The following is a 15325-nucleotide window of genomic DNA, read 5'->3' as shown; positions in this document are numbered from 1 at the left end:
CTTTTCTACAAGAGATGTTCTCTTCCTTTCTGAATTTTAGTGAGGATGAGGGAAGCGCCTTATATTTTGGTGTATATTCCAGAAAATATTAATTATTACACTTATATCTGGTGGATATAAGTGGAATATATAATTGATAAATACTTCAATTTGCATTTACTTTATGGACTGCAGTTTGTCCTGGTCTCTGTAAGTAGGTAATTAAGTTTTTATAGAGATTATACTACAACATGCTATAAGTGATACTTCATGCAAAAGTAAAGTAAAACAAAGTAAAACTCACTTTTAAAATTTTCTGTAGTCCAAAGAGCATGTTAGTCTGTGCAGCTGAGTCAAACTTTGCATTATTTAGAATAGATTCTGTAACTTCAAAAATCAAAATACATTTAAGGCTTAATTTTCTCCCTGTTGTTACTTACCTCTATTAGATTGCAGTTCATTGCTAATGGACCTGCAAAAAGTGGCTGTGAGTGAGATCTAAGATGACAGCAGAACCAGTTAAAACTAATTGTCATGCATGTAGGATAAGCTGAGGTGTTGCCTCAGAGAGCTTTGGACTGCTTGACTGCTTTAATTTCAGATGATTTTTCACCAGTGTAATGGAGAGTTCTGCTGAATGTTAGTTCCAGTTTAAGTTATTTAATGGAGTGAAGAAAAACTTGAGATCCAAGTGAACCTAAACTATTTTATAGCCATGACTAATCAGCTTTTTAGAAAGCATCCTGTTTTCCTAGTGATTAACCCCTCCTTCTTTTGCGGTATCATGCAAGACTGCTCTTGAGTAATTTCAATTCATGCAGGTGACAGTAACTTGAACTGTCAAGATGTTCTTTACTAGAAGTCTTCCGCTTTGATCTTAATCAGATGTACCCCCTGGGGAGGTTGATTACATCCCACTCTTATCTTTTCTAAGTGGGAGATGAGATCTCAGTTCATTACCTTTTTGCCCCACTTGGAAAATGACACAAAATTGTATCTACTCATACTGTCACAACTTTCAGAAGTGAATCACATAACATCTGTAATTCATCTAATGTTCTGTGTAGAAATAATAATATTGAAGTTATATATAACTTCATTTATGAAGGACTTTTTGTATGTAAAGTGCTACATAGTCTCAAGGAAATACCAGTACTGAGGTTTTTAAATAGCACAGCGTTGACATAGACTTTGGATTATTGTTAATTCAAAAGCATATTGACTCTTTACAGAGCTCAGTATACTTCATTAAAATCACTGAATCTGTTACTCACTGGATGAAAAGATTTTAAGGGGATGGTTCTCCAACTTACTCTGTGGCTGGTTTTCTGAAGACTTGCTTTTAGATATTTGGCTGATTTGAACTGAAGAAATTACACGCCTTGATGCAGACATCCAAGATTTCCATCCTAATGACAGATGCAAAGGAAAACGACTGTTTTCTTCAGACAGACCTGTATGTGAAGAAATCATCAACAAGAAACAAAGCTGTCAGTGTCAGTGAGGAAGTCATTCAAAACCAGCAAGCTTTTCTTCTCTTAGTGCAATTTAGCTGCACAAATGCTTATCACTTACCCATGCTATCAAATATGTTCACTGTTTCAGGGAAATACAAAAGGAAAGTAATATTTAGGGAAATACTAAGAGAGAAAGGCTTATAGGAACACAGGTGTGATTGTCATGTTCAGATTTTGCCTTTACATTGGCCGATGGAAGGGATTTTGTCAAATAAACCGAATCCATTATAACTACCTTGAGTTAAACTTGTGAAAAAATTCTTCAAGGAAGAAGCTATCACAACAACAGAGACTGGAACTCCTAAATGAATTATATTTTATTAACTTATGATCCCTGCAGCTGCTGCTTTCAGTACAGTATATACCTTTAATTTGGAGACCATTTTCTTAGTCTGAAGAGGCCTTTTTCTATACCACTTTTTTGGGAATCTAAACAGTGCTCTGGAGCATGTTTGTGTATTGCTTTTTTTGTTTGTTTGTTTTGTTTTGTTTTAAATACCTCAGTGCTTTGCTTTCCAATTCATCTTCAATAGAATTTGAATGTATTTAAGATAGTGCTCTGGTCTCCTCTCAAAAATATGTCCTCTCAATAACATCATTTCCCTATTATGTATTTTTTTTTCTTCTGCATTAGTTCTAGAAGCCGTTGGTTTGATTTGGTGAGGTTTTGATGTAAGGAAAATTCTGCTGATTATTATTAGCTGGATTGGAACTTATATCTGTTAATGGAGTAGACATATAGTAATGTTGTTCTTTTGTTTTTATTAAAAAATTTCTGTCACTCACTTTCTTTGGGATCTTCCACCTTTCTGTGTGAATTGTGTATTAATACTTTTTACTGTCTTCCAGGATACCATTTACATTCAAAGTGGATTGCTGGTATCTTAGAATTTTTAGAAAGGGAAGAAAGTCTCTAAAACTGTTAGGTCCCAGGTGAAACTTAATGTTTTGAATTAAAGCATTCAGAATCTTTGAATGAGAGACTGTAGATAGCAGGGTATTTATCTGAATTTTGCTTTGTGATGTGTACTACAGTGGGAATTCACAAGGGGGAAAAAAATGTCTAGAGCAGAATCTCTAGTTTCTTTTATGATCCATTCTGAAATATTCCCATTTGTGTGACTGGATGCTCTTTCTCGTACTTTGACTTAACAGCTGTTGTTGATAGTTGATAAATGTCAACATTTAAAATGCAGAATTGGTTTTTTTTCTGTGTTATATGTTGTCATTCCTTCTCTCTGCCAATGCGAGTGCAAAGTATGTCTGCTGTAGTCTTTGAGAAGGATAGAATTTTGGAGTTGGTAATTTTCATGAGCTGGTCTGAAGATATTTTGGGAGAATTTTCAGGTTTTGGAGGAAGTAAAAATATACTTTAAAAAAAATTAGGTGCAAAATTCTGAAGAGTATTTTTTTCATCACTTTGGACAAGCACATAGAAGGGTATAGCTGAAATAGATATGTAATTCATATGCAAATACAATATAACTTTATGTATGGAATCTGCTAATTAAAAAAATTTATAATACTTGTATTATGTTATTTACTGTCTTGTTTCTAGGCAATAACTCTTTCTGCTCTTAAATTTTTTACTTTTTTAGAGAGTACCTTTTTGTATTGGTAGCCTCACCAGGGTTTAATCTGGGAAAACACAAAAATTATTCAGTCTGGAAAGCTTGTGAGCTTTGCATTTCATTAAAAACGGACTCCTTATGTCATAAGTTAGAGGTTCTGTTGGCAAGTTTTCTACTGTGTCTTTACAGTGTAACCTCTGAAGGGTCATAGAGGTCATATTGGTGGGTAACCCTTTGTATCTGAATGCATCTGTTGGCCAGTTCCTCATTCAGAAGTGATTGTATGTCATAACTCACTAGTATTTGCTGCTGCTGTTTTCCTCTCATGGATATGCTGCACAGCTGACTTGAAAGCAGTCATGCCAAATCTGGCATGACATTATAATTTATATTCTGTTCTTTGCTTTTATTCTCCTTGATCTCTCTCTGTCCATCTCTACTCTTCTCCTTTACTTCCATTAGTTCTGGTTTCTTAGCCCAGCTAATACTCATTTAGTTCTCTGTCTCATTTTCTAGTTCCATTTTCCTCAAGTGTTTTGTATATTGGCCAGCAGTGGGATTGTTGCTTAGTAATTCAGAATGTCTGCTCACCATGCTCTCCATCATGGGTGGGAGTGGAAGGCTTAGACAAAGTTATTAAAGAAGTCAAAGACTCCGAGTTATTGAGTCATGAGGTGCAGAAAAGACTCCCCTGCTTTCTAAACTCCTTTTTGGAGACAAGTTAAGGTGCGGCTGAATCCCATCTTAGCCTCAGATTGTGTCAACCGTTTAAATTTAGGGAACTGTTGAGTTGTGATTAAATCACTTTGTCACGCAGGTTTTAATTGTGGCAAAATAGATATGTTTATATGAAGTGAATTATTTATTATGACAGATGAACAGATGAGTCAACAGATGAAAGATCTTAATCATAATCATTTACTACAGCATGTAAAAGCTAAAAACCTACTAGCAGGGTGTAATATAACATAAAGTAGTATAATGCACTGTATCAAAGCAATTATATTAAAGCAATTGTATCAAAGCTAGCAAAAGAAACAGTCATTAAGTAGAGGTTGATATAACTCACCATATGAGATAGTAAGCAGATCTCTCTCTTAACCCCTGGGGAGTAACCGTGAAGAGGTGTCCCTGCTTCATGAGAGAAGTTCCACACTTCACGGAAATACGTGGAGGAATCTGCCGTATGAAAGTTGGACTGGCCTTTTATAGTTATAAAGTAGTGGACTGGTAGTCAGATTTACAGGCCAGCAACTCGCTTGTGTGTCAAATCCTGCTTCAAAAAGCAGGATGTGCGTTTGAAGGTTGGTGAACCAGGCTGGCTTTAGCATAATTCAACGCCAAAACAGCACCCAGGTGCCAGCAGCAGAACTTGCATGATGGCTTGCCTTGTGTGCATTCTCTGCTCGGATTCTAGGCCTTGTCAGGGTAGGCTGTCCTGCCACACTCTCTCAGACATGCTTATGTGTCGTTTTAATTTTGAGTTGGCTGCTCCCCCCCTAAATAGTAATTATAATGCAGCTGTACTTGTACATACAAATGATGGTAATTTCTCCTATTGAAAAAGGCTACCAGTTTTATTTGAAACTTTGGAAAAATATGGTTTCAGAATTGCTTAATTCATTTGCTGTATATCATATACATGTTTTTTTACTCTGTTAAATGTTTTACCTGGTAAAGTTTCTGTTTTTTTTTGTTTTTTTTTTTTTTTTTTTTTTTTTTTTTTTTAATTTAGATTTTATGTAAGTAACAGAAAAGCTGAAGAATTGTTGTAAATTAGGTTGTGTAAATATTTTTGGCAATTCCTTCCATAGCTATGATTTTACATGTGTTGGATGTGACTTTTCTTGTATTCTGGTTCAAATTATTTTAACTCTCTTCAGATGCTGGAAGTAAGTAGCTTATTTAGAAGTTTTCTGCCAAACAAGTATGGAAAGTTTCTCTGGATTTCTCCATCTGTTTGTATGTACAAATTTTTTCCGTATCTGGCAGGTGATTCAAACTTCTTTGCATCCCATGTGCTGAACAGAAGAAGACTGTAACTTAGTTCCTCTGAAAGGGGGCAAAATGAATACAGTAATGGAAGTTTTCTTGCTGACAATAAGATTGTTTTATGTGATAAGAAAAGAATTAAAAAAAATATTCCTCTAACATCAGTTGCCTTTTTTATAAAGAAGCTTAATTTAAAACTTTAAAAAATGTGTTCTCTATCACTGATGGGATGACTTTAAACCTTGTACTAGGAAGACGAATTTCATTGCCGCAGTATTTGTATAACATCTTTGAAGTATGTTATAGCTTTCCAAGGAAGCCTTTTTGGACGACCTTGTGTTACAAAGATAGATATTATAATACGTTACAAAGGTAAGCATTATAATGTGGTTACTGGATGTACAGCATTAAACCCGATGTGTACTTTTAGTAATAACGTACTCAGTTGCTTCTTTTGTGTTTCAAGTGATAAGAAGGGACTTAACTATTAAGAATAGACCTAAAATATGTATCCTATATAAAATGCCAGTAACATTCAATATTGTGCAATAGAGTTTTGCAGTCCAGTAGAAACAGAGGAGATGGAACAGATGGAGAAGCTTAGTGGAATTTGACAGGTCTTAAAGATTGAATTAGTTCACTTCTTGAATTTCAACAGATTCTATTAGGGCAATGTCTTGCTGATTCATGACTTAGAAGAAATTTTCTGTGCTTGCAGGCTGGGAAATGCAGCTACATACCTATAATAATTTGTGTCATGCAGCAGCACTGCCAATAATTAATTTTATTAGAAATTCTAACTTAGTAATAACATCATAAGAACATTAAAAAGGGACAAAAAGGAGAAAAACTGTTCTTGGGGAAAAAAAACCCAAACCAAAACCCCCCAAAACTCCCTTGAACCTCAGTAATTAAATTACTTGTTTATTATGGGTCTTTTAGTTTCTCAGTGGTCACGAAAATATACACATTACCTTTCCAAAAGAACATTCCCCTCCTTTTCTAAGTTGCTTTGAGTTGCTCTTGGCAAATATAAGAACTATACAAAATCAGTTTTGTAAAATCTGTTTTGCAGATGTGGAATCCACCATTTAAAATGTTAAATTTAAACATGTGTATGTGCACCCTTTTTCATGGAAGTCTTAACTGAAAAGAAATGTATGAAAGAGAAATTAAAAATGTTCATGTGATTGTACTTATCATTCAGTATATTAAAACTTGATGTCATGAACAAACAACATTATAAATTGGAGGATAGTTTAAAAAAAATCCCTGTATGTGGTTTTTGCTAGAGAACAAACTTTCATTAAACAGTTTGTTTTCAGGTGGAAAAAATCCCTCATTCTGGAAATGTTTTTCTTTTGTTTTCAGTGGAGTTCAAAAATATCTTGTTTTTATTTATCAACAGATAAATATTAGTATAAATAAACTTCTACTAAATGGTGCAACATAGAGCATAAAACAGTGTTATTGTTTCATCCCACTCTTTTTTAGGCTGGAGGAGATACTCTTAGTGAGAGGGGTTTTTTGACCAAAATGAGTGTCCTGGAAATAATCTGATTGAGGCAGGGGTAAAATTTTTTTACTCGTTTCAACACAAACAACATACTGGACCCAGAGAGCTTAAGAGGTGAAAATGGAACTTTTGTAACACAAACTCATTTATTTTTTCATTATGTATGAGGAGGAGGAGGAAGAATCATTAAATGGTATAAAATATTCTGGAAAAAACCCAGAGGCTTTTTAATTCCAAATTGTACTCTCAGTTGATGGTCATGTGGTATGGTGACTGAGACTCAGTAGCAGAAGTGAAGAGAATATACAGAAGCAGTCTTAGAGTAGTTTTGCAATATTGCCAGTTTAAAGGCAATATTTCCTGAAAGTAAATTATTCAGGTTTCTATGCTTCTTTTCCTTTTTATCCCTTTTCCTTCTGTCTAGAATGGGGGGAGTTAAGTATTAATCATAGTATCACAGAATGATTTGGGTTGGAAGAGACTTTAAAGATCATCTAATTCCAACCTCCTCCCTCCTCCTGCCAAGGGCGGGGATGCCACCAACTAGATCAGGCTGCTCAGAGCCTTGTCCAGCTTGGCCTTGAAGACCTCCAGGGATATGGCATCCACAACTCCTCTGAGTAACCTGTGCCAGTGCCTCACCACCCTCACAGTAAAGAATTTGTTCTTAATATCTAAGTTAAATTTTTCTTCTTCTAGTTTAAAACTGCTGTCCCTTGCTCTATCACTGTCTGATTGTGTAAAAATCACTTTCCCTCTTTTTTATAAGCCCCCTTTTAGTACTGGAAGGCACTCTAAGGTCTTCCTGCAGCCTTCTCCTGTTTGAACAACTCTAACACTCTAGCCTTTACTCATAGCAGAGGTGCTCCAGCCCCCTGATCATCTTCACTGCCTCCTCTGGACCTGCTCTGGCAGGTTCATGTCCCTCGTATGCTGGGAATCCCAGAGCTGGATGCAGCACTCCAATTTGAGTCTTATGAAAGTGGAGTAGAGGGGCAGAATCGTATCCCTCGACCTGCTGCCAACATCCTTTTTTGGATGCAGCTCAGGACATGTTTGGCTTTCTGGGCTGCAAGCACACATTGCTGAGTCATGCCCAGCTTTTCATTCATGAGAATCCCCAAGTCCTTCTTGTCAGGACTGCTCTCAGTGAGTTCTTCTCATATCTGGGATTGACCCAACCCAGGTGTAGGACCTTGTGCTTAGGCTTGTTGAACTTCATGAGATTCACATGGGGCCACTTCCCAAGTTTGTTCAAGTCCCCTTCGATGGCAGAGAAATTAAACACCATAAGGGAAAGGACCTGGAAGAAGGCGTGGTAACACCAAGGTTGTGGGTTTGAACTCCGTATGCGCCATTCACTAAAGAGTTGGACTCAGTGATCCTTGTGGGTCCCTTCCAACTCAGAATATTCTGTGAAGTAAGTTCCAAGTATAAATTATAGACAGAGAAAAGCATCAAAGTGCCTGCTGAAAGAAGAGACATAATGCTCAGATGGATATTGAGGGAGCATGAAGGGTGAAAGGAGTGTCAGAGCAGATTAACGTGTGTCAGACTATGTGATGAAGGCCCTTAGAATGGGGTATCACAGCATCAATTACGTTGGAAAAGACCTGTGAGATCGAGTCCAACTTGTGCACTGAACACCACTGTGTCAACCAGACCATGGCTGGCACCAAGTGCCGTGTCCAGTCATCCCTTGAACGCCTCCAGGAACAGTGGCTCCACCACCTCCACAGGCAGCCCATTTCAATATCTAATAACCCTTTCTGTAAAGAAATTCTTCCTAATGTCCAACCTAAACATCTCCTGGTACAGTTTAAGGCTATGTCCTCTCATTTCCAGTGAAGGTATGTCCTTGAGGTTCTTCAGCAGTCCCTGTTTCTAGTCCATCGCTGGTCTGAAGGAAAATATTAAACATACATAGTTTACAGACGACTCTTGATGTTTCGGATGGTGGTGATTCCGTCTGAAACAGTGCTAAGCTGAAATTTTGCCCATGGTATTATGAGATGTGTTTGCAATATGATGTGCATTTTAAAATAAAAATAGGAAATATTTCCATAAAGAATACGTTAAAGAGTTCAGTCTTAGCTCAACAGTCAAGGGCTCTTTAGGTATGATTGACAAATTTCTGACTAATATATAGATGACTTCTTATAAAATATTTATTTTATTTTAGTAGAAAAATTTTCTCATTAGATCCAGTAGCAGTAAGGCAGCAGTAAACCCACACTCAGTGTGGGGATGTTAAGAAAACAGTGAGGGAACGTTAAGCAAGTACTGTAGGCTGTGTGGGCATTTTTGACAGGGCATGTAACTCATATGTGTGGGAATGTGGCCAACTGTCTGCAGCGGAAGCAGCAGTTCAAGAAACTTAGATTTTTCAGCTGACCTACTGATATTACACTTGATTTAGGGCTCATATTTTTTTAATGTGTGTTGCAGGGAGTAAGAGTATACAAGTACTTCTTCCTTTACAGTGGAAAGGTAAAATGATAAGAAAGTTTGAATATGCTCTGTAGCGTTGCAGAACTGTTGAGGTTTTGGCAGGATGTTGAGCCCTAAAAAGAGGCAACTTAAGGTTTTAAAAAAGTCTTTCCATACCAGCAGAAATAAAGAATTAAGATGATAAATGATGCTTGAGAGATTGTTTTTGGAATTACATCTGAGATGGTTGTGAGGCATCTGAGATGAAGGGCAGATAGGGAGGGGAAGGCAGGCTTTAAAAGTTCATTGCATGTAATCATGTTACCATCTAAGAAGGGGAATACCAAGGCTGTCCTTGGAAACTTGCACTGTAAGAGAGGATGTAGCTTTTCAGTAGGAGGTGATCATCACTGAAGGAAGAAGACAGGCTGAAGGTATAGGTTATTCAAATGAGATTTTGGAAGGATTGAAGCAGCCTACAACTTCCTCGTGAGGGGAAGCAGAAGGGCAGGCAGTGGTCTCTTCTCTGTGGTGACCAGTGACAGGACCCAAAGGAATGGCCTGAAGTTGTGTCAGTGGAAATTTAGGTTGAATATCAGGAAAAGGTTCTTCCCCCAGAGGGTGGTTGGGTACAGGAACAGGCCCCCCAGGGAAGTGGTCATAGCACCAAGCCTGACAGAGTCCAAGAAGTGTTTGGATGATACTCTCAGGCAGGTGGTGTGACTCTTGGGGGTGTCCTGTGCAGGGCCAGGAGTAGGACTCAGTGATCCTTGTGGGTCCCTTCCAACTCAGCATATTCCGTGATTCTATGATATTATGAGGGAAAGGGAATGGGAAAAGACTCAACTTTTGAGCAAATACCACAGTGGGAGAAAGTGTTGATGTACCTGCTGAAAGGTAGGAAACTCAGATGGTTATTGACAACACATTGAGAGGTAGAAGGGAATCTTAGAATCACATAGCGATTGAAGATGGAAAAAACCTCTGAAGATCCTCTAATTGACCTAATCATAATAGTAATCTGTTTAATTTTAAATAAAAATAATTTTAAAAAGTCCAAACCCCAATAAAACCTCCAAAATCTCAAACCCAAACCAGTCATCAGAACGCTTAGATGTCTTATGGTAGGGCTCCAAGTAGAATGATTAACGGATGCCTTACAGATACAAGATTTGAAGACTTTTAAAACTGAAACTAACCTTGACTTTATTAGGGACAACTGGATTCATTCTAACTTAGTTACTGATTTCTCATTACTGTCATTAAATGTGCAACTAAATGTAACTTCTATGAGCTCTTTCCAGCTCATTTTCTTGTCTGTTTTATTCTGGAGTTATATAAATGTCAGCTCTGTGGCCTGTCTGGTCTTGTAGCTCTGATGGAAGTTCCTAATGTTACGCTGTGTTGTCTTGTCTCAGTCTGGAGAAATGGCAGCCTTTGTTAGAGTTGTATTTGCTTTGCTAGAGACCAGTGAATTATGTGCTGTTGGATCATAGGCAATGTTTGTATAGTCTAAACAAATGAGGTTGTCTTGAGAACTTTGAGTTTTTTTCTTTCTAAATAAATGATCTTCCTTCCTTTGCCAAATCCTGAAACTCTTCTCTGCATTAGATGCCAGAAGAGTTTTGAATTTTTATCTGGAAAGACCTCAACGTATTAAATGGACAGAAAACATTTGTATCTGAGACAATTTAAAGGGTCCACCTGTATCTCAGAGTTTTAGTTCTCTCCCATTTGGATGTTTTTGTGTATCTAAGGAACAGTGAATATCCAGGCAGATACTCTTTTTCCATTAAAAATAGAAAGGATGTATTTATTTTGCTAATAATGTGGGAAAAACTTAACTCGAAAAAGTAGTATTACATAAATGAGTCTTGGTAAAGTATCTGAAGAACACTTTTATAATAGAATGCTAAGACCTTCAGGATTAGTGGAAGAGAACTATAATAAATAATATTGCAATTAATGTTCAAAATACCTTTTAAAAAAAAAGTCTGAAGAATAACCGATAAGTTAAAAGGAGAATTTTCAGTTGTTGTCAAGTGAGAATAATAAAGAAAATCTGTTCCATTAATGCATTTGTTCCTGTTTCCTGAAGTATTCGTTCTTTGCAAAGGACTGAATACTTTCATCTTCTTGATTTCCAGTGACAGTGGAGACTATGTAGTACCTGTGTATTAACCATTTGTTATCTTTCCAATTGTAAATGAGTTATGTATTTACATGAAATTTTGGGAAAAACTGTCTTAGTTTTTTTGAATGTTTATTTTTAACCTTCAGACTCATTTTAGTGAATACGATGTTTCTTACTTGGAAAATTGTCATCATTTTTTTGCCATTATAACTTAATTGGAACAATGTTATATACCATCTATGCTGGAAAATGGGTTTGGTTATGTCACAAAAAGAGTTATTTCATATGTATCAACTTTATCTAAACCAACTGTTTATTTAAACTCTTTTTTCCAGAACTGTGAGGACATGGGATGTTAACAATGAAAAAAAGCACAAAAGTGTATTTAAGCCTCGATCAGCTCAAGGGAAACGGGTGATTCCTACAACTTGCACATACAGCAGAGATGGTAAACTTATTGCAGCTGGCTGTCAAGATGGCTCTATCCAGATCTGGGATAGGAATATGAGTGTAAGTCAAGTATTTGACTTATGTGTTTCTAATATATCAGGTGCTAAATGTTGAAGCTGATAAAATCAATTCTGGTAATTTATCTTTTATTTTATTTCCCTTGCTCTCCTTCCCCCTCTGCCCTGAAAACTAAATAACTCGTAGGCATAACTTAATATTGTTTCTGCCTTTCTACAACTGATCATTCAGTGTGCTGCTGCCATTCAGTTTAAAACACTGAGAATACTCCTGACAGTCTGTTTGAAAAAAAAAAAAAGTTTGGCCAGATACCTGTATTTAGAATATTATTCATTTAAGGTGCAGTGTGTGAGAAAAACTGTAATTACTTGTTGGTTATTACGTAATTTATTTGAGATATTGAATACATTAAGAAGTAACTCTTAAAACTTTATACTGAAATCAGTTATTAATCCGTATAGTAGAGGAGAATAGCACCTAAGCAGGTGAGGATAAGGCCAGTGCTGCACATTAAATGGCAAATATTTTCATATTGTCCAATGTGTAAAAATTAACATTGAGGCAAATTTGAACAATTCATGTAAACGCATGAAAATGACTCAGAAACAGTCAGAATGGAAACTATTTCAAAATTATTAAATATTTCTGTTCATATTGAACTCAAATTTGAATTTTCAGTAAAGACTTCAAGTGACAAAGAATATATAGAATTCTTGCTACTACTTTATAATTTGAAGCTTAGAGCAATCAGTGCTCGCTGTTGCTTTGTGTAGAATAGTTTACAAACCAGTCCAGTTCCAAGAGTTTAATTTTACAATGTCAAGTGCAAATTCACCAGGCTAAGCTTTACTGCTTCCAAAATTAATCTTCTTAGTAAATCCTCCATATCCTCTCTTTATGCACATCTTACCCAAGGAAGTGAAAAGAGTGGGATAAGTACCAATAGTGTACATAGTATGAGAGAATGAGAATTAGGTCAATTTTTTAGAGATTACAGAGGAAATGGGGCGGGAAGGGCAGGATCCTTTGAATGAAACTGACATCATAAATCTCTGAAAGCTGTACAATTCCAGTAGGATGACTTGGGGGAAGTAATACTGAACTAGTACAGGTTATGTTAGTCTGTTCAACATCATCTTTCAAAACATTTGATTTTAAAAGGGAAAATAGACAATTTAGGGAACTTTTCATGAAGATTGAAAAAGGTCTGTTGCTGGAGGCAGGAGGAAATGTATAGATTTAAAAGGAAAAGAAAGTCTGTTGATCATTCTCAAAGTACAGCCTGTATTTTGGGATTGTCATCTATTTTTATTTCTGTTTTTATTTCCAGTATAAACCCAGTAAAACTTCCTAATGGCATGAAGCTTGAGAATTCATCCTAAGTGTAAACTTGTTCTAACAGAATAATAAATTTTTCAGAGACTGGCTTTCATCACCTGTGTATGTTGTTTATTTTAACATATACAGTATTGAAATATTAAGCTTTCTGGTGTAGTTTTAACAATAGTGCTCTTGGTAGTCTGCTTTTTCATGTGGTTTTCCTTTTGAACTTTTCTGTGGCTGTAAGATGACATATTGCAATACTGATTGAGTGCAGTTTAAGGTGATTATGAGTAATTTAAAGATATATCCTGTGCGTCTTATGCACCAGTGGGTGACCCTTGTATAGCAATGAAAGACTGTAGTGATTTCCTAGTGGAAATTAAGTTGGTGGTGTCCTTGGATTTGAATTTTTAAAGTCTAAAGAATTTTTGTCTTCGCCTTTGTTGGTATCATTAAGAAATGTGCAAGATTTTTGGGTAAAGGAGCAGTGTAAATTGGATTTTTAGTGGTATTGTTATCTAAACCTGCTGGTGTTCCATGGGAATCCCTGTGTATAGCTAAAATCAGGTGTTCCAAAACTCATCTTGATCAAATAGTTAGAAAAAGCCTTTGTCTTACGCTTGGGAACGGGGAAGGGATAAGAAAAAATTTTTCAAAAGGAACATGTGTTCAACTTAACAATTAAAAAGAAGAGGATGAGACTGACTCCTGCAGTGGAATGATGAAAGCACTTACTGGCCTGACAGTATACAGAGACGCTGGCAAAGGCAAACAAGAAAATGTTAAGTCATTACAAACTGGTGCAGTTCTGGTGCTATGAAATGATATGTGACACAGGAAAAAAGGTAAAGCTGTGGAGGATTGAGATGTGAGGGGTAAGCTGCCTGAAGAAATATGTAGTAGAAGTATTAGCTTCTGATTTTTGAACAGAAAGTTTTTAATTCCCTTTCAGTAAATCTCGTTTGGCTTAGTTGAAACAAGTGTAGAGCCATATATACAGACTTTGCTGTGCTGCAGTGCAACTGTGTTTCAAGTCAAAATTACAAGAGCATTAGTGTTTAGCTTGAGAAGGCTCTCTTGAGCTGGTAACGAAAATCACTGGTGGATGTCTGAAAACAGAAAATAGTTGCTATATTTTCTTATATTTGATCAGTTAGGAATGATTCTGGCATCATTGTTTTAAACTATGGGTTTGGTCCATATGCAGCAGGAAGAAGGAAAGATTCAGGAAGATTTTTAAAGCTGTAGCTTATTTGACCATACTGTCACGACAGGGTTGACCCAATAAAGGCTTGTTGTGACTGACTGAATTTGGTCTTGCCTTTATGCAAAAATATAAATGACATTCTACCCTGATCTTGCGTGCCTGTCCCACTGTTCCTGCATGTGACAGTAACACAACAAACTAAATCTGGGAAGATGTTCTGTCGAGATATTATGGCTCACATGACGTACACATCCATAGTGCCTGTTATTCTGATGTCTGTAAAGGTTTTTAGATGCACTTATTTTTGAGTCAAGTACAAACTGCTGTCAAACACAGAGCCTACTTTAAAAAGAGGGAAGTTTCTCTTTTCTTCACTGAAAATGTAAAGCCCCTGCTTTCCCACGGGAGAAGGCTTGTGAATGTAGCACAGAATCACAGAGTGGATGAGGTTGGAAGGGACCACAGTGGGTCATCTGGTCCAATCTCCCTGCTCAAGCACATTACAAGCACAGAGCACATTGCACAGGATTGCATCCAGATGGGTTTTGAATATTTCCAGTGAGAGAAACTCCACAACCTCTCTGGGCAACCTGTTCCAGTGCCCAGTCACCCCCACAGTAAAGAAGTTCTTCCTTATGTTAAGGTGGAACTTCCTGTGCATCAGCTTCTGCCCATTGCCTCTTCTTATATTGAAATGCCAAGCAGCAGTTCCAAGGGCAGAAGTGAATACCCCAACAAGAAAGAGAGTATGATGATGCCCTTTCCTCGAGCAAAAGGGGTGCTCATTAGAGGCAGGCACAGTGGTGCAGTGCTGGTGGGAAGCCACCACAATACCACTTTACGAGGTGACAGAAGCCATCTGATGAAGCTCCCACAAATCTCCCTTACCACTCTAGTCAGAATTTCTGATGCTGGTATAGATTTGTTATTCTCTCTTTCATGCATTACTTGCTACACCTGACTACAGGAATCCTACCGATGTGTTTATCAAAGGCAAACAAATTAAAAATTAACCTGTTGTGTGGTGGCATCCCCATCCCCACAGTCACATCACTTGTGTTGTACACTGCTCTGTAGTATAGAACTTGGTCTAGAATGGTGTAATTAAATAATTTTTGATTTTTTTATTATTGTTATTTAGAGAAAGACAAGGTATTTTCTACAACATGTTTTATCAGTCCTGCTGAA

The 15325-nt window shown here is 36.8% G+C and overlaps 1 protein-coding gene across 1 annotated transcript in view; it reads left to right on the top strand.

Annotated features, from left to right (window-relative positions):
* The window catches only part of LOC113994742 (WD repeat-containing protein 70), a 73391-nt gene extending 60369 nt beyond the window's left edge, over positions 1-13022 (top strand). Inside the window, exons 10-11 of the mRNA XM_039385645.1 lie at positions 11475-11649; positions 12938-13022. Coding sequence (XP_039241579.1) covers positions 11475-11649; positions 12938-12961 — 199 coding nt within the window. The 3' untranslated portion in view covers positions 12962-13022. The remainder of the gene's footprint in view (positions 1-11474; positions 11650-12937) is intronic.
* The last annotated feature ends 2303 nt before the right edge of the window (positions 13023-15325 follow it).

Source organism: Pipra filicauda, unplaced genomic scaffold, assembly GCF_003945595.2.
Source record: "Pipra filicauda isolate LSUMZ 115617 unplaced genomic scaffold, ASM394559v2 scaffold426_size588282_pilon, whole genome shotgun sequence".
NCBI lineage: Eukaryota > Metazoa > Chordata > Aves > Passeriformes > Pipridae > Pipra > Pipra filicauda.
Note: the sequence above shows the minus strand (reverse complement) of the source record. Positions and strands in the feature narration are given on the sequence as shown.